The sequence below is a fragment of the Microplitis mediator genome, chromosome 7 (genome assembly GCF_029852145.1).
Source record: "Microplitis mediator isolate UGA2020A chromosome 7, iyMicMedi2.1, whole genome shotgun sequence".
Classification (NCBI taxonomy): domain Eukaryota; kingdom Metazoa; phylum Arthropoda; class Insecta; order Hymenoptera; family Braconidae; genus Microplitis; species Microplitis mediator.
In genome coordinates, this window is record NC_079975.1 from 9882727 (window position 1) to 9904695 (window position 21969).

Here is a 21969-nt window from a genome sequence, read left to right on the forward strand (position 1 = left end):
TTGTTTTATACAATCATTTGTTATGTTTTTTTTACTTATATACTATCAGTAGCCTCACTCATTTCCTTGGGCGTCGATTTAATTTTTTTTTAAATATATTTTATTTATTATGAACTTTAAAATTTTTCTTCAAAAGTTTTTTTAAAAAAATAAAAATTCTGTCTCAACTAGTATAACTACGACAGAAATGTATGAAAACAATTCAACAGGTCATAAAATTATCCACAAAAAGGGTCTCATAATTTTTTTTCGTACATATAATTATTTTGACGTAATTACAACTTAAAGTGAAAAAATAAATTTTAACGTAATTTTTAAACTTATTGATTTCTTAATTAATTTTTCTATCCACAGTTAGAAATTTTGTGTTAAATTCAACACAAATCGTGTGTTGCAAACGGTCTACACAAATTTTTGTGTTAATTCAACACATTGCGTTTGTGTTGATCTTTAACACAAATTTTATGTTAAATAAAACTGAACACATAAAATCTGTTCTTTTGACAGATAATCTGAGTACATTTAACAGAACATTTGTGTAAATTTAACACATTTTTCGTATTAAAATCCACTAATAAACATACGCGCACAATCGAACCAACTCAAGTATACTGATCTACCGTTAGTAGAACTTATGTCAATTTAGTGAACAATTGAACCAGATTAAAAAGGTATGAAAGTTATCTAAGTTTAATTGTAAAATGTATATATTTAATTGTAAATAAATTATAATCTAAATTTCAAAACACAAGAAATGTGATATATTCTAGATTTTCCAATCATTTAACATAAAAAATCTGTTAAAGTAAAATAACACAAACGGTTTGTGTTGAATTAAAAGATTTCTGTTTTAAAAATCAACACAAAAATTTCAACCAAATCATTTTTTACCACAAATACACCAAATTTCTAACTGTGTCACATTAGATCTACACAGTAAAAAACGAATCGTCAAAATGTAAAAAACAGTGTGTGTTAAAATTCTGAGTGTTAAATTTTTGACACTTTTGGCTGTCAATTTAACACACAGTCTTTATTTTTTGTGAACTGTCGCAATCGATTGATTTTTTTAACACACAAAAATGTTATTTTATTCGAAAGTAACACTTTTTATGTTACTGACAAATCAACACACAAAATATGTTAAAAATAATGTCGACCATCAAAAAAGAATTCTTGAAAAATTTTTACTTTTAACATATACGTGTATAACTTTTTTTTAACTCTCATAACATGTTAAAGTAATGTATAAATAAGTGTAAAACGTTCGTTTTACACAGTATATGTGTTGATTTTGACGAATCCTTTTTACAGTGTATCAGAAATGCATTAAGAAGTTTTTAATTTTTTTTTAAGGAAAATAAATTTCCTACAATTTTAATTTGAAATTTTTAGTTTTGCTACAAATTTAAATGTAAATTAAATCGACTTTTTCTTATTTTAATTCTTAGTATTAATATTTAATTTATTTTCGTGGAAAAAAAGCCAATTAATTAATTATATACGATAACTTTCTTTTAAAATGGCATTTTTTGTTTTTATTGAACGAAAAAAATATTTATACAAATAAATTAAAAAAACAATGAAAGCATATGAATTAAATATGATAAGTGGCCTACACCTTCTCCGAGCGATGATGCCTCGAATGATGAATGTACCATATTAAGATTTTTTAATTGTATTAAGTTTCCAAAAAAAACAAAAGTTTTATTTTACAAGTAAAGAAATCACTTGATAATTTTCAGCCCATTTTTTTTTTTGTACAATAAAAATATTTAACAAATAAATAATAACAATTAAAATTAAAGTAATTGAGCGTACAGTAAACAACTTAACAATGTAATAATTAATTTTTTGATAAAAAGCGAAAAAAAAAATTATATTGCTCCAAAACACGACATAGCCCACATTAAGGTTCTTTGTTCCATTCATACATTTCCCGTTTCCTGAGTTTCTGTTTTCTTACTATACTAAAAAGTATCCTTTCTCACGTCTTGTGCAAGTGCAAAGGCTTTAGTAACAGTTTATATACTTATACTTTTTCAAGGCTTCGTTCACCCTTTTCTGTTATAAAAAATAAAAAATAAATGAATAAGGTAAAAGACCCATTATCCGCTCACTTTTCATGGGAGTGAGATTAAACCACTCAATGTAAATTGGTAAATAAAATGAAAATTTTTTTTTTTTTTATAGTTATTTTTTGCAGTTTTAAATATTAGAATAAAATTTTAATTTGAAGAATAATCTCGATAATTAATTTTTTAAATGAGATCGTTAAGTGTACTCATAGTCGCCCGGGTCAAAAATTAAACTTGATTTAGACTTGGTCGTTTTAAATCGTGACTAAGTATAAGTCAGTTAAGTCTAAACCAAGGCTAATTTACGCGAATTCGCCTTAGTTTAGACAACTGACTTACTTAGTCATGATTTAAGACGATCAATTATAAATCAAGTTTTATTTTTGACCCAGGACATCACAACTTTCAGTGAGCGCGCTCACTAAAAAGTATGATTTATCATTACTTGATCAACACATGGCCCTATACTCGCTCATATACAATACAAATTGAACTATGATAAATTTATTGATTCTCAGAATGATTCATAAACTATATTACTTTATTTAATTTTAAAATATGTAATGAAAAACATATAATTATATCAATTATTAAAAATTTAACGTAAACTAAATTTAATCCTATAACGAACGTTAAAGTAAAAAATAACGGGCTTAGCGCGATTTTGAAAACAGTCAGTTTAAATTTACAATAAAATATACAATATTTTGATACGTCATATTGTAATATATTGGAATTCACAAATAATTATTTATCAATGATGATTTTTTTGTTTGAATCTTTCCTTTATAAAAATAATAAAAACGCATTAATTAGTTAAAGTGAGTGACTAATGGTACTGATTAGATTTAGGGTCTTTTACCTTAACGACTTTCAAAGGCAAGTAAAAAAATATTTATTTTTAAAATCCACTTTCATACCAAATATTTATTTTAAAATTTCTTTAAGTATTTCCTACGGTAAATTAATTATCTGCATCCTAATTATTAGATACCCGTTAAAGTTCGTGTTCAATGGATGGAATGAAGAGTATAGATTATAGCTTGAAGGTATTGAGAACAAAAACTAATGATTTTTAGACACGTATTTTCCAAGATATTTTTCATGACTATGTAACGTTATGTCATACTAGGATTATTAATAAGACTGTGGTACTTTTGGTTTTTAAATAATGGCAAGTAATTTTTAATAACTATTATTTAATCTTTAAGTCTGAAATAATAGATTTTCTAGTTGTATTCTATGCAATAATCTTTATTTTTTCCAATAAAAAAAAAGGCAAGCAGTCTGTAACACGATTTTCTTTGTTGAACGAAAGTCTATTAATAATTTTTTGATCACGGAGTCCAGAGAAGTCTTAAACTTTAATAATAATAATAGCGATGATGAAAAAAAACTAATCGTCAGATTCACAAGCTTTAAGGAAATGGCAGAAGACCCTAATGAATTTATTACTTAATTTAGATGTTCGTTAGTTCTTCGAAGTACTTAAAATTAACTACTTGAGATAAAAATTATTTTTTAAACAATAGGTGTGAAAAAATAAATTTATGATAGTAATAATCATAATAGGTTCATGTAACTTAAAGTTGAAGGTTAAAAATTACATACATTAATTTTTTAATATTATTATTGTTGTTGTTACACTGTTTAAAATTTTCTTTTAAATTTAAAAAAATTATTTTAAGTTATTCACAAGTTCACGGAAAAAAATTAACTATATAAATTGAGAACGACAAGTAATATAATGATAAAGTGATCAGTAAGTACTATCATTCTAAATAGTAATTTTTTCATTTATGATTAAAACGTGAATAATTACAGGATAAGTATGAAAATTTATTGTCTATGCAAGAAAAATTACTATTTAAACTTTAAAAATCGTAACTGATACTTAGAAAATTGACGACACGTATTATGAAATTTATTATTTGGAATGTTAAAATTCCCCATATCGACATCCGAGTTCCGGGTTATAATTTCAAACACTAATTTTTAAAGTTTATTTTTTTCCGTGTTTCGATCAGTCAAATATATAAGGACATATAAATATCATTACATTATAAATAAATTTAATTACATACGTTATTTCTACATTACTTAAAATTTCCAAGCCATGAATGTCTTAAAAATTAAAATCACAATGTAATTTATTTTATTTCATATCAAAAATTATTATTTCACTGCCCATAAGTCAATTAGTTTTAAAAGTGATAGTTATTTGAAAAATCTTAATTTTTATTAAAAATTCTTTCTTTTTCATCTATTATTATTTTTTTTAATTCGAGATATTTCATAAAAACTCTTTAATCAACACAATTATCAAAAACTAATTAAGGTTTGATAAAAAAAAAAGAGTATTGTATTTTTAAAACGTGTTGAATGAAAATCCTATTCAATGACCTAATTAATCACAAAGAACATATATTTTTAAATAGTCACATTGTATTTTCATTAAAAATCGATGTTCATGTAAAATTAATAAATCTTATTAAATTTCGTATCAATTATCCTTTGAAATCTATAAAATTTTTAACAGTGTACTTAATACTTGTAATAGTCTAATTATAAGTAACCTCAATTTTAAAATTGCAATAAATTTATGTTATTAGTTAAAAAAAAAAAAATAAATGAAAAGATAATTATCTTAATATAATATAATTAAATATTAAATATATTAATTATTGTAAATCATTAATGTTACAATGATGATAAGTTAGATTAAAAATTAAATAATAAATTTTTTTTGTATGAAGTTGGAATCTGATGAATTAAAAATAAATAAATAAAAGAATTAAATTGATGAGTAATGTAATACATGTTATGACTATTAGAAAAAAGATAAAAACATATATATATATATATATATATATATATATATATTACTTTGATATCAAACATATGTTTTGATTTAATGAGTTAAACATTTTTAATATGATCAAGAAAATCAATTTGAAGATATATTTAAGTGAGATGATCCATGCCCACTTGCAGAACACAGAGCACGCATTCATATGTTTATAATAGGATTTAAGAAGTATAAGCATAAATAAATTTAAGGCAAACTATTTAAAATTCATTATTAATTTATGAGCATTGAAATTACTAAAGAACATGTAGATTTTGATGTTATTGTGTCAGGAAAGATATGAAATATTTATATTTTGTTGAGCAAAACTTTACATTAAAGTTGAGCATATAACTTTTATTTAAGAGGGGCCTGAACTTTTTTCTCTATCACACACAAGTCAACGAACGATACTATCCTTGTTGCACTTGCACAGTGAATGAAAACTTTGACCACGTTTTTCTCTTCAACACGTAAACATTTTTTAAAAATTAAAAAGTAGACTGCTAGATTATAGAGCAATTAGAACATCGAGCTTCATTCTAATTTTGTATTTAAAGGTTTTGTTTGAGAAAAAAACTTGGAGAAAAATTACTTATGGACTCTCCTTAATATTCTTCTTAAGTATTGATGATATTGAACTCTTGATATTATCAATTAAATTTATATTTGATATACTTAAGTATTATCGATATCATGAACTTGATTTAATCGCAAGCAAGGAAACATAATGGGCTCTATTTTTGAGAAGGCAAAATTGCCAGACGTCTATAAAAAGCGTCTATATTTTCTACACTTTTTTTTTGTATCAAAATGAAAGCGTACTTTTGGATGAAGAACGTGTAAATTAAAAATTTAAATTATCATTTATTTAATCTTAATCTTACAATATGACAGCACAAGATTATATGTAGTGAGTTATTTTGATGAGTGTAAATTCACAATTTAAATTTCTATATATAGATCATAATTTTGAATATATAAATTAATAAATTTTTTATTCGAATGAAAGTCGATTAAAATTGATTAATGTCGTCTTCACTTTCAAGTTTTAAAATTGATGTAATAAATATCGCACCGGAAGAAATTTTTCCTTCATGTAACGTTTTTTTTTATGACTTTAAAAATTAATTGTTTTATTTTTTATTCTAAAAAATAGTAAAATTAAAATGAATATTTTAAAACTATGTGATTTGAAATTACAATTATTACGAATATAGAATGCAAAATTAAATTAACATTAAATATTAATATTTAAGTGAATGTTTTTATGCTCTGTCTATAAAAAGTAGTATATATATTCAACCAAGCTTGATGGACTACTATAAAATATCGCGTTTAAAATACATATATACATATATATAAACGTTTTATTTTTGGTATGTTTATAGCAGCCTTCCTGTTCTTTAAAAATATCCGTATCAAAATTAATTTGCTCATGGGTCGAAAAATAACTAGAAAACAAACAAATTTTATACAGAATTGCTTCATTTAAAAATGTACTATAAACTAATTGTTCCTTTTTTCAAATTTCATCTTATAATAGAAAAAAAAACAACCGCCAGTTTCAAAAACTTTTTTAAACAAATAATATGTTAATAATCGATCTTTTAAATTCTAGATCATAACAAATAATAAATATTGCAAACACTTCATTGTGTTATTTTTATTAGCATTAAGAATAATCTATTTGAAAATAAATGATTGTTGACGAAAGATTGAAAAAATGTTGAGTATTCTGAACTCAGAAACGCGACACAGTAGCAAACTTCTTAAAACTATTTTTGAAGTGAAAATATAAGAAGAAAATAATAGTTGACTTAAAACAACAAACAACTTGTCAACATTTTTTGAAAAAGCCGACTTTAGATTTTTTTTATCGCTTTTTAAGCGGGAAAAAATTCGGGGGAGAAAACTCTGCATATTCTTTTCTGAATAATTTAGAATCAGAGAAGTATATTCTTTTAGAAAATAAATAGTTTAATTTTTTTTTTAAATGTTTGATAAAGATTCACTAGAAGAATCGAAACGTCGCTGAATCAATGAATTATTTTCAATGATAATGCCCACTATATACTATATTTTTGATAAAAAATCAAAAAACTACACGGAAAAAAGAGCAGTTGAAAAATTACAGTTTCTACAGTAAAAAAGGCTTTCGGGGCAAAAATCTTTAAACATTAAAGCTTAAACTGTAATTTTAGAAATTTCTTACAGTAATAAAATTAATACAATTTTAAGCAGCAAATTTTACAGTGTAAATCGACAATATCGAGTTTGAAACTGTAATATTTATTATTTCCGTAAAATTTACTGATAAAAAATGTAATTTTTACAGTTTCAGAATCGGAGCGCTTTACTACTATACGAAACTGTAATTTTTCAACTGCTCTTTTTTCCGTGTAATTTGCCATTGTGTCACGTTATCAAGTTCGGAAATTTTGAAAATTCAACTCTTTTTCTACCATCTGTGTTTTTTTTATATCTCGTAAATAAAAATTAATGACACATTGACCTAATTATAATTATAAAACCACTGTCATCTAGTCGTGATATATAATTTACTATAGTTTTATTGCTAATTAATGGATCTAATAAAAATTAATTTAAAGTATTAATGATAACTGGATGTTAAATAGGTTAGTAGGCATTATGTTATAGACTATGTGTTGTACAATTCTAAGAGCTCATTAAAGGTGAGAGAAAGAAAAGTTTACTTAGAATTTGTAATAAGCAATAACTATGAGTGCGAATTATATATGAAATAGTTACACTTTCAGTCTTAAAACCATATTAATATACTTAACTATATCGTTATATATTTATAAATAAAAATTCATAAAACTAGATAAATATAAATGTACATGCGTACTATTTGTATAATATTATGAATAAAATAAGTTAATTTATTTATTCCATTTTGTTTTGCATGTTCCGTTCTCCTTATTTAATCATCTTTTGTCCTCATCCCATATAATTCTACAGTTTCATAGCCCGGATACGCATCTTGTGTATCTTTTCCTTACATTTTTATAATTCTAACTCTAAATTAGCTAATTCTGTGAGCCTATTCTCTTCAAGTGAATTGCCATGTGGGTTAACATCAAACAATCGCGGAAATAACCGCGAATAGGAAGATAGAAAAAAAATTTTTTTTTTTAGTTGTTTGTACAAAATAATGATAATTGTAGTAATAAGAAACTATGTAATTAGATGTATATGTATGAACAAATGCATGCATATATTTTTTTTTTTATACCACAAATTGACTTTTTTTCAGCTACACGAAAAATCTAACATCTGCTAAATTTAAAGAATTCATCTTAAAGTTAGTACGTATGATGATGAGATACATACAAATTTATAGCCGGATGTAGATGCGTGCATAGCATGTCATTCACTTATACGATCTACTTTTTACATCATCTCTTATATATTCACAGGATATCCACAAGATCAAGTTCCCGTAGTCGTGTATAATTTACACTTCGACGGAACAATGGTGAAAGACTCGGTCTTCATTCGCATAAAAATATGTTGCACTTCCGTATATATGTTATACCGAATTTGATAAAAAGAAATTGTTCTATTTATTTCAAATAATGTCAATAAAATAAACAACAAATGTTTTCTTTTAGTAATATATACTGAACACTGTAAAAAATCACCGGGGTAAGTCCAAGCGGTGTAGGTGTTAAAATTATCGGTGTTAAATTTACCCCCGAAAGCGGTGTAAAAATAACGCCGCCACCGGTGTAAATATTCTGTACCGGTGTTAAAATAACGCGGCCACCGGTATAAATATTCTGTACCGGTGTTAAAATAACGCGGCCACCGGTGTAAATATTCTAGACCGGTGTTAAAATAACGCCGCCGCCGGTGTAGATATTCTTTACTGGTTTTAAAATATTTTATTTTGTAAATATTTTTACTTACTCGATCACTTTACTTGTTGATAAATGATATTTTTTATTAATTTTCATAAAGAACTGACATTTTTTGTGTTTTATAATCTTTAAAGTTAATACTCCAAGCGGACGCAATTTACCCCGCTTTTACACCGGTTTTACTCCGCTTTTACACCGGTATTTTTAACACCGGTGTATTACTCCTCCTACACCGGTGTAATTTCATTTTTACACCGGGCGGAGTTAAAACGAGTCCATTTTTAACACCGCTCTTTTTACAGTGAAAGAACAAATCATTTTAATTATTACCAAAAAGTTTAATCATTACAAAATTTAAAAATGAAGTCGAAAAATAAACAGTTTTATTTTATGATTGCAATAAATGCATGTAATATTTTTTGTCAGCAGATATTTAAAGCTTTTAGTGAAAAATTTGTTAATTTTTTTTTTAATACTTAATTTTGTGGTAAATAAAATATATTTTTCAAAAATATTTACTGAGATTGTAATCGCTCGGATCAAAAACGATTTTCTTTTCGTATAAAAAATTACTTGTTGTCGCAGTGTACATAAAATAAATAGTTTTATGAAACTATTCTTATTCGATGATGAACAGTATTGTTAAATACAAAATAGTCTTGTTATCAATACATTATATTCTATAATCTACTTGTGCGACAGAAGTTAGATACATAAAAAAATAAAATATATCAGCAATTCAGTGGTCAATGCAAACTGAATTTACGGATCACTGGTTATCATTTTCTTGGCTTCCCTTGCATACTGTGAAACTAGTTTTCAAATTATCGTGCAAGTTGTTAATGCCATGCTTTATTGATTTTTTAATTTTTATGTTAAAATGTAAATAAATAATAAAATTTATTACGATTGACAAATAATAGCTTTATTTTATCTAGTGATGTAAGGCAGAGAAATTGTTTGACAATTGACGCCAATTGACCAGCGAAAAATTGACCAACGGTCATTTTTTTAAATAAGTGGCAGTTTACGAGCCAACTTGATTTTGGCTAGAAAATCATTTGATAAAAAATTGACCGAAAAATTTTTTACTGCCATTTCGCATCTAAATAGAAGTGAAGAGAAATGTTTAAGGAATTTTGTTGAATATACAAATCAGACGTTATGTTGAGTGATACGACTTGCAGTTTACTTTCGATCTTTAGCGCTCGTACATTAGTATCGTCCAGGAAATTATTTTATGAAAAACTAATCGAAATTTGACCGAAAAATTTTTGACGTCAATTCCCAAATAATTGTCAGTAAGTTTCTCATGAATCATAATTTGACGAACATAAAAACGACGGTCATTTCGCATCGCTAATTTTCCCTCATGATTTGTTGATTAATTTTTTAAAAGATTGTGTTAAAGTAAATTAAAAAAAATATTTAAACTTTAAGCTGACTTAACTTTATACACTTTAAAATAGACCATACATATAGACTATCTGCATGATGGGTAGTTTAGATTAATTTCTTACTTCTACTTCGATTTTATTGATTTTTCTCTAGTGCCTCAGCAATAATTTATAACTATTGATTATATACTAAAGTATAGTACGTGTAGTTTGCAGTTAATAATATTAAGTGCCCAATAATTTTTATTTTATTAAAGTGGACATAAGAAATAAAAAAAGAAAATGGTATTTTTCTATTTTAAAAAATAAAAGAAATAAAAAATTTTCGTCTATTAACATCATAATATTTTGACAATTTTTCATATTTTATGTAAAAATTATTGAAATGAAAAAAAGCCAACAATATTTCATCATTTGTCAGGAAAGTTTTTTTTTTATAGACGATTGAGTAAGTTAATGCAGCGTAACTGTTCTCATTTTTAAATTAAAAATTTTTATCTAATGGATAGATAGAGTCCCGACTCACAGGTTGAAACAAATAGAGGTAAAGACAATCTCGCGGGTAAGTTCAGATATTAAGTGTTAAGATGACAGTATTATGTTTACTCTGTAAATAGAGGTCAAAAAGAGCCGAACGGTAAAGCACGGAAAGGTAGACAGAGCGTGTTACCGGGCATTGTCTTTTTCTTACTCTTGGGCTAAGTTGCTTAAGCCCAAGTGCCTTGTTTCCACGCTTTCATAGCTTTTTAAATTCTTATCGCGCCAAATCACAATTATGCATTACATATTGCAATTTACATTGTAACTATATATTTTTTTTATTTTACAATTATTTTACCCATTTTTGACTATTCATTTTTTATTATACTCGGATAAAACAAAATAACGATTTCTGTTTTGTTTTCTTTTTTTTTTATTTCAATTGACCTAATTATCAATATTATCAATGATAATTTGTGTTTATGGGGCTGCATGTTCCATGTTTATTTAAGGAAACCTGATCGATTATATCAGTATCAAAACTATCTTATCATTACTCATTACACATATGACTTTGCAGTAGATGATAACGTTTAATGCTATTTATATGTTCATTTTCTGTAGGCTTCAAGGCCGTAAATGAAATTTTTATCCATTTTCTATCGAAAAGATCAAATTATTTTTTTAATTTAAATAAATTTATGTACGTTAATTGTTAATTTATTTAACTATATTAATTATAATGGTGATGGTAATAACAAACAAGACAGAAAATGAGGAAACTAATAATGATTTCAGGGAATGATAAAAAGTTATAAGAAAATGGTTATTGTTTCTTATAAAAATTTATATGGAAATTAAATATAAAAAATAATGTTTAGTTATTCAATTTATATTTAGATCTATTGATTTTAGAATTTTAATTATATTTCTTTAGATAATATACCGGAAAATGAATATTCATATTCATATAAATTTAAATTTTCATTGTTAATTAATGTTCCACGTCATGAGTTATTATTATGTATTTTATAAATATATAATTTAAAAATAACCGCACCAGTCTTTGAAAATTAACGTATAAATTAATTCGTTTTGGTAGAATAATTACTAAAATAAATATATCATCTCAGAAAAATTGTAAAAGTTATAAATAAATTAGTTTCCCAACAGTTTGTTTTTAAATTATTCAATATATAAAGTTTCTATTGCAGCAATTTTTTCAGCCAATTAACGGACTTTAATTTAACAAATATTTTTCTATATATATATGTCTATATGAGTCACAACGTTTTTTACGAGTTTAGAGCTTTTACCTGATAAAATTTTATCAAAAACAACAATTCATTTTTTATTTATCAACATAATTGTTTTATAAAATAAAAATGTATATAAATTTATATATATATAAAAAGAGTTGTGTGAGTTAGAATATATTAATCATATCTCTTTAAGACAATAATCATTTATCAGTAAAATATTTGAACAGAATGATTATTTTATTTTAAAATAATACAGAAAAATAAAAAAATTTAGTAAAAATATTAATTTAAGACAATTATAATTCTATGAAAAAAAAACCATTGTTATAAATAATAATAATAATAATAAATATGAGATACAAGATTGTTATAATTGAATAAAAATAAATTTTACGTAAAAATCAATTAAAATTGATAAATATGAAATCAGCGAAGGTAATATAATGTAATGTAAGTAGGTATTGAATGAATACAAGTGAAATTAAAATATAGAGAAAATGAGATCACCGATAGCTCAGTTGGTGAAAGTATTTTTGTAAAAAAAATAACAAGATTCTAGGCTCAAGTCACTGGGGTGAAGATTTTTTTCGGTAAGTATATAAACGTCTCATATGTTAACTGTCATATGTGCACTCTGACATATACTATGAATTTAAATTTAAATATTATGCCGACAAGTATGCAGTCGACTATATGAAATATTATATGCTAAATGTATACAAAAAATAACAACAATATTACGTATATATATAAACACTTACTTCAAGTTTATTTGCATATTCTTCAGCGATGGCTTCACTCTGTCTTGTAAGTTCCTGATTTCTTTCAAGTAATGCTTTTCCAAGTTCAGCTGCAAGCACAAGATCTCTCTCACGTTGTTTAAGAAGTTCATGTGGATTTCCCACATCATCATCACTATCCAAAGAGTGTCTTCTCGTTTGTAAGTCAGATATCATATCTTCTAGCGAAAATGGCTCTAATTGACCATCTTTCTTTGGCAGCATTGTTATAACTATTTATTTTAAAACGGCAATAAGTCCATTTATATATCAAACTATATGCCTTTACATTTAATACCAACAAATTTTATCGTCGCGGGTGCTACACCGCGACGTTATCAATACTACGTCAATACATTCAATGACGTATTACGTATGATCGTTAATGATTCGTTGCAGTGTTATTTTATTTATTTACTTTTCTTTTTCTCCAGTTAAACTATTACTCTATGACGTTTTAATAGGACCCATAAACATTTAACTGTCGACATCGATTATCACTTATTACGTCACATATATCCTGATGATATTTACTAATTTAAATGTTTGTTAGATTATCCTATAGTTCTATAACTTGAGTCATAGTCACATTACTTTACACAAATAAAATTTTGAGTTATTTTTAAATCACAAAATAATTTATCGTAAAGTTAATATAATTAAAATAAAATATGTACGAGTATATGAGCTTTTGAATAACTCGAGACAGTGTCAATATTCCGTGTGTTTGGATACGACAGTGAGTCATTAAATAATAAAAGCAATATAATTAATTGCCTCGAGGTAAAATCGACCGCGCACGAGTTACTTTTTTTTTTTAATTTTTTTACATAAACTTTTACCACGTGGCCTCGACAATTAATTCATTTATTTCAGTCCATGACATTATACCTTCAGTACGCAGACATCTATCAGCAGTTTTTTCATTAGATAAAAACATCGTTATCTATTTAATAACACGTACGATAAATTTCACTATTTATTTATTTATTTATATTTTTTTCTTTACATTGAAATTGTTTTAATTTGAATAAATGTTTATACTGTTATATTTTTTTTAAACCAATGAAAAAAATCCCTTCTAAATAAATTATACTGATATTTTTTAACGTAGGTGGTGACACGCAAGTTATTTATTGATTATTATAACACAGATCCATTTATTGTTGGTCACATTACTGAATTATTGAATAATTACTCTATTATTATTTAATTCTTTTTTTTTTATATTAAAATTTTTAAAATATTATTCTTCAATAAATTGAGCAATAAACCAGTTAATGTAAAATAAACACAGCTGTTCTCACACAATTATATTATTATTATTTTGAATATAAAAATTCCATTTGATTTGGTTCGTTTATTATTTGCTGTTGTAAAAGCGTCACTGTATTATTACAATAAACAGTAAATTAACAGGAAATGAATTTCACAAAAAAATGAAAATTGATTGTCAGTAAAATTATTATAAAAAATAATAATAGTGATAATAGGAAACCTGACTTATTATTTTAGGATAAAAAATAAATCCTCTTGATTTTTTATCGTCGTACATTAACTTCACTTAACTTTAAATCCAATTGTTAAAGTGATGAAATTATCGTTGATACTTTACACGTGATAAATGGATTTTATTTACCATACATACAGTACGATATATCATTACTGTATTTAAAAATGACGTTGAAAAAATAAATTCCATCGCTGCTTTTATTTATTGTTTTACTTAATTATTTTACTGTATACAATAATAATAATAATAATAATAAAGAGTGACTCATACTCAACTCGTGATCGGAAAATAAATATTACGGAATCATCCTGTATCCTGGAACGACCACAAGAACAAAAAGGAGTGCTATATCCTCCACTTTGTATAAACGAACAGTAACAACAAGAACCACCACCACCACCTTCCCTCTTTTCTGTTATTTATATATATATGTATATATATTTCTTCCTTTCACTGATCGACGTCACACTTCGGCGTTCTCTTTCACGCTCCAAGTTTATCAATTGTTTATGTCAGTTATAAATAGTGATCTATAGTCGCGGTATTGCCTGTAATGAGTAATACAAACAGGACTATTTACACAAAAATAAAATGTTTAAAAAAAAAAAATAAAAATCCAGATTAATGATATTTCTTCAACACTATGCTACTCCACAGAACTCTACTCCAAAACAGACTCACTGCTGACTGTTGTTGTAGACTCGTGCGCGGCTGGTACCCGGTTTAGAGCAATACCTGCCTGCTACCCCCTCTATTTGGTCAATCCTCGCCCCCACCAGGTACTAAATTTACACTAACATAATATACTGTCTACCTATATAATAATGTAGAATGTACTGAGCTTAAACATTTACTACCATACTACTGAACTTAATACTGTGCACCACTGAGTACTGTGCACTGTGCTTGGCTATGTTCAATACCATTCCATCGTCTGAGTAGTCAATATATATAAATATATATATGCATGTGTATGTATAGAATAATATACCTACAGTCTGAACAGTCAGCCTGGTCTGATCCCCCACTAGACCACCTGGTAACCAGGTGAATATTAATACCATATGACTATTACTCCCACACCGCAAAATTTCTGTGCATTTTACTTTTGCATCAATAATAAATAATATCATAGATATTTATATGCATATATACATTCATAAACCAATGACTATCGCATAACGGCTTTAAATTTAACCGATGACACTAGTAAGCAAACGCACTTTAATGTCGTAGTGATAATGATATATAATTAATATAGGGAGTATAGGATTATATGTAAAGTATATAATAATAAGAGTAAGCTTGGAGTCATCCCTTGTTAAGATATAATTAAGATATAATAGCAGCTAAAGAATATAAAAAAGCTTTAGGGGAGAGCGGAGTAACTACGAGCGAATTAGTAACAAAAGCTGATGTGGAGAAAAAGTAAATGGGAATTTAGTTAATTTGTTGACTAATTATAGACATTAATTAATGATTTCTATAATTTTAAACATATATCGATGTTCTAATTAGCAAATTGTCTGACTTAATATTTTTTAGCAGGTGATTCTGTGCAATTTTCAGATAGTAATAGTAAGAAAAAATATTATTTGAGTAACCTAGACAAAAATATTATATATGTACTAGATATGAAATTGATTTTTAGATGAAAAAAAAATTTTTGAATTACTTTTTTTTCGCATAAATGGAGAATTTTCTGAAATAGAGTTAGACAATTTGCTAATTAGAACGTCGATATAATATGTTTTATGTTAAAGTGACCTAAAGAAATACGAAATACACGAAACTTGATAATTAAATTTGTGTTTATTTATTGATTTATTTATAAAAGACCCCTGGCAATTATACATAGGAATAATAACAAAAGTAATATAAAGTGTGAATAATTAATCATCAACATAACTATAACAATAATAATAACAACAACAAAAATCCTTCTAGCTTTCTTTTTGCAACTGTCCGATGATGCTCCAAAAAAATCTACTTCTGTGGCATCTTCATTGATAATTTTGGAAATTCTGTATAATACTAAAGGAATTTCCATTATCGTATTCGATCTCAGGTTTATATTTGACACAGCAAAACCCAAAACATATCAAGCAGCTCTGAGGCATCAAGATGCTCATTAATAATATTAAACCCACAGCACAATGTTAGATATTTTCTCCCATCAGCTATATTTATTGAGCTATGTTTATATTAAGTAATTTTTATTATTTGAGTATGCCAATAAATATAAATTTCAATAGTAAACTTGACTAATATATCTTTAATAAAATTTACTATCCAATATAGTAAATTTTACTATATTAGAAAAGAATTAATTTTTTATTAGTTTTTCAACTTTTTATTATCATTGTTACTATTATTATTTATAGCATGTGTAATAGCATGTATAATAGTATTGGTGTCAATTTTAATATTTAAAAATGACTTGACTTGACCGAGATTCGAACTGATCTCTCGCGTGCGAATCCTGTCTACACGAGAAAAATCGAACAACTGCTATTGATATAATTACGTCTGAATATTTATTACATTTTCAAACAGTAACGCGTCACTTCGCAAACGAAACTTCAAAAGTTACAGCATTGTCGTTGCATAAAAATTATTACAGTATCAAATAAGACATCTTTCAGTCTTCTCTAGTAAGACGAATTTAAAAAAAATATAGATATTACAATACTACACTGTAATATTTCATATAAATAATTTAACTTTTATTAAATGAAATAAAAATGAACTTTAAGTGTTTCATAATATAAAATGTATTTCTTTTTCTTGAATTCTTACTTTAAAATTTCTACACAAAAAATAAATAAATTTACTACATATTTCAAACTGTAAATTATGCTTTTTCATATTATAGTAGTAAATGAATAAAAATTATATTTTTCATTTATGGAAATAGTTACGAGTTTTTGGGGGTATTATTATTGTTTGCGTAATCAGATCGGGATAGTATAGTGATCTTAATTATTTTCTACCGAATCGTGGGTTCGAACCATCGACCTTCGGCGGAAATGTATTCTAACCCTGTGCCTCAGCCCACTCAGCCTGTAATGTTTCTTATAGTCCATATATCATATTGACTATTTTGGTAGTTCACGACTTAATTTTTATTTTTCAAATAAATAATTAATATCTCTTCATAAAACAAAAAATATATTTGAAGAGAATCAGTTTTTAGTATGAACAACTAGTTTTTGAACAAAGAAAACTTACAAAATAAAAAGTCAGTAATATTTAAGAACTTTATTTAGCTTAAATTATATTTTGAAATGATGAACTGCAGTATCTTCACTACTGCATTAAATTTAAAAATTACAGTATGGATTACCATTTTTATGATTTTGAATTCATAGAGCTCATTCTTACAGTTTACATTGTAACACTGTAATAATAGTTCTTGTTTTTTTTTTTCCGTGCTCAGTCTGTCGGTCCGATGTCTCCTTTGAACGAAGGTTTCTGAACTTGTAACAGATATTCGTATACGCTATCTCTACCAATTGTTAATTTTATCGATCTGCTTTCGAAAAATTACCAACCGTTCAGTAATTTTCAGTTGCTGTATAATACTTAATGCTACGCTATTCATCCAAGTTACAGAAACTACCATACAGATGGTAACTTTTTCATATTGTACACAGAAAAAAGATTTCTTGGGCGGGTAAAAATTTTTTAGGGATGAGTAAAAATTTCTTACGCCAAAAAATCCTTTTTTTCTGTATATCTCGTTTTCTTATTGTGCTTATTTTACGATAAAAAAATATTAATTATATAATGTGCATGCCAGCAATTCATATGAAATTATATATTGACAAAAATTAACTTGCAAAGTAGTGAATGTAATTAAATAATAATTTTATGCACACCTCGAACGCGAAGCGCAGAGGTAGTGCTCTACTGTCGTTAAACTTAAAGTCAGGTTTTTGTCAACTTGAATCATTTCCACTAATTTTTTTTAACTTCCCGCTAAAAAAATCGACGATTTTCGAAAAATTGGGAAGTTATTGTTTCCACCCCGATTCGCGAAAATCGAAATTTCATCAGATGTCGACGTTTTGAGGTCCTATAGGAAGCTATTCTGACTATTTTCAAAATGATGTCCGAGTGTCTGTATGCATGTGTGTGTGTGTGTGTGTGTGTGTGTGTGTGTGTGTGTGTGTGTGTGTGTGTGTGTGTGTGTGTGTGTGTGTGTGTGTATGTGTGTGACCGGTCCATAACTTTTTAACTACACTGAGAGAAAAAAAAATTAAATTCAAGTAACCATGTTTACTTAACTCATAATACTGAAAACAAGAAAAAATTTACTACATCGAAGTATAATATTTCTTATCTTTATAACAATTGTTTAAATCTACTCATAAATTTCTACAGACAATGCATTTTTACTAAAATTAAGAAAATATTTACTTGGCTCTATTTAAGTAAAATAATACTTAAATCAAGAAATTTTACTTGGAAATATACACTTTTTTCTCTCATTATAATGAACCGATTTGGATGGTTGAGGCGGCAATCGAAAGAGCTTGTTGGCCATCAACTTTTCTAAAAATTTCAGATCATTTGATCAAGTAGACTCGATAATATTGGCGAATTACGAAAAAAAAATTTTTTTTTTTTTAGTTTTTTATTGATTTCTCAGAAACGACTTCTACGATCAACTCCAAAATCGAATCAGCTCTAGAACTTGATAAAACGCGTCGATTGCCGCCTTAGCCATCTCAATCGGATAATTCGTTTGAGAGTTATCGCGGGCAAAAGAAATGGTAAAAAACGGTTTTTTGCGAATATCTTCGAAACAACTGATCCAAACAATTTCAAAATTTTATCAGCTCTAGAACTCAATAAAATACGCCGATTGCCACCTCAACCATCAAAATCGGTCAATTCGTTCCTGAGATATCGTGGGAGAAAGAAATGCTAATATCGGGTTTTTTCGAAAACAATGGCACACAAAAGTATTTTCGAGCTCGAAGAGCTCGAAAATGTATCCACAACAATGTTTTCGAGCTCAAGGAGCTCGAAAACAGCGGGAAGTTTTGGGGCTGGCCCGCAGGGTCAACCGATAGACAGATTTTTTTTAAATATTCCACATAACCTTTATCATTAATTATTTTGCTGATACAAGATACACACTGATCTATTTGCCAATGTAAAAAAAAAAAACTGAATTTTTTTTTTTTTTCAAGGTACTCTAGTCGCTACGGGATTATCCCCCGCTTGTAATTACCTCACTCTGCCCTAAATCGTAAAAAAGCAACAAATATAAAAAATTAAATAAAATAGTTATCAAGATACTAATAATCATTATTAATATCACTAGTATTTTCTTTTCTAAATTAGTAAATCACTATTTATAAATATTGACAAGTATACAACACGTGTTTAATAAAAATAGCAAAGTCGTGAGAATATTAGCACATGCATGACAACACAGCTGAAGGTGTTTTGGAGATTTAGATTAAAAACTGAACACTTGTATACGTGTAAAAAAACAGGTCAATAAAAGAAACGGGTAGTGATTATTGGATTTAAAATTGTTTTTTTTTATTCATTGAGTTAAATAATTTTTATTAGATACTACCAATGAAATCATCGTGCGTTTTATTATATATATATATATATGTATATTACTTGATCAACATAAGTATAAAAAATAAGTTATGGATAATTAAGATAGTCACTTTAATTAATTATTATTTGATATTTAATTCGTAACATTTTAAATTAATTTTTATAAAAAATTTCATAAGATTAACATATTTAAATGTTAAAACCTAATATAATTAATAAATTTATTTTAAAACATATTTCAGTTCAAAAATTATTTATTCTCTTTATTATATAGGGGAGGGTGGGGCAGAGCGGCCCCATGGGGCAGAGCGGCCCCCCTGAAATTTTGACCAAAAAAAAAATTTTTTTTTTTTCGACTAATTACTATAAATCCGATATGTTTGCGCATTTTTACCCCTACGCATGACATTTGGGGCAAAATGGACAAGCCCAAAATTTTGAAAAAGTGATTTTTTCATATTTTTATCGTCAAATTAAGAAAAATTATTATAATTCCACATTTTTAGCTCTACGCATAATACCTGGGGCAAAATGGACCAGCCGAAACTTCCGAAAAAATTATTTTTTCATATTTTTCGGCCGTTTCTTGATGTAAGAGGCAAATTTGGTCACTAAAAATTTATAAAAATCAAATTTTTTTTTTTAGTTGATAAATTTTTGAAATAAAGTAAAATAATAGAATTGATTTTTTTTTTTTTATTAAATAACAATTAGTAATTAAGGTAATCGAGAGTGAACGATTTTTTACGCTTTAAAAAATTTTTTTCGAGTAATATAAAACCAAAAATAGTTGTCAAGAGAAAGAAATACATTCTTAATGATGAAAACAATTTAAAAAAAAAAAAAACGAAAAAAAAAATTTTTTTTATCACTTTTTGAAGGGGGGCCGCTCTGCCCCACAAAAAAAAAAAAAATTTTTTTCAGAATTTTGGCAAAATGTCCATAAATTTGTTCGATATAGGACAAAAGTAAAGTGATCATATGGTTGAAAGCCACAAAAAATAATAATTGGCTTAGGGGGGCCGCTCTGCCCCACCCTCCCCTATTTTAGTAAAAAAATCTTCTATATCAATCAATAATATATTGATATAATCTATATAATGTATTAAGAAAATAAGGAAAATTTTGTTTTAGCCATATATATCTGAATGATAAAATTAGTGAACGTTATTAAATTTCGTAGTTATAAATGTTTCTACTTAAATTTTGATTTTTTGTGGTTCCAACTATTTTATCGATAAGGATTGAGATAAATAAATTTATCGATATCGTTCGATATCCATTTAAATTACGCGGGAAAAAAAGACGGTCTTATGTATTTTTTTTAAATAAATTACTATTTTAAATATTCTGTCACTGAAAATCACTAAATATATATAGCTATTATCTACATCATTAAGAGAGAATAAAAAAATTCAGTCCATGGCATATCTCTATGATAATAAAAATGAAACAAATTTAATTTGGTATCAGTGAGAAGGTCTTGACTTAAATTTGTGCCTTTTCATAATTTTGAATGTTTTTATGCAATTGTCAGTTCAATGTCTTAACGTTTTATAAATATTTATTAATATATATAAATTTCGCGCTAAAAATGTTGATATGATATTATAAAATTACTAACATCAAAATTTTTTGATATTTTGAGATTAGGAACTTAATTTTTTTGTGTCAATTAAAAACAATACTCTTTTGGAAAACCATCAAAATTCAATCAGTTTTTTTAATCTTTCATTGTAGCTGAGTTATTGAAAGAAAATATATATAAGACGACTAATAAAAAAAATTTGAGTGTGTATAGAATTTTTTTAAGAATCCCATGATGATACAACTATCAAAATCAATAAGCTTGCGATTTAATGACCAGATTTATCATTTTAAACTTCAATGATAATAAAAATAATCAAAATATCTAGAAGTAAATTGACAAGGATTTAATAAACAATTAAATTTAAATCATATTCAATAAATTTAGTAGTGATACTGGACAGTCACGTAATGACTGCAGATTGAAAATTTTAGCGGCAATAAATTTAAAATTTGAGTATCGAAATAACCATGGAAACGATTGGATGCCCGTGGCAACGTAAAAAACAGTTTTGTTAGCCCGGATGTTCAACTGTATAGGGTTATAAGTAA

General features: G+C 26.3%; 1 protein-coding gene across 1 annotated transcript in view; it reads right to left on the reverse strand.

Moving 5' to 3' along the window:
• Positions 1–14611, reverse strand: part of LOC130670829 (bicaudal D-related protein homolog) — a 38949-nt gene extending 24338 nt beyond the window's left edge. The window contains exon 1 of the mRNA XM_057474387.1: positions 12714–14611. Within this exon, the coding sequence (XP_057330370.1) occupies positions 12714–12956 (243 nt within the window). The 5' untranslated portion in view covers positions 12957–14611. The remainder of the gene's footprint in view (positions 1–12713) is intronic.
• Positions 14612–21969: the final 7358 nt, after the last annotated feature.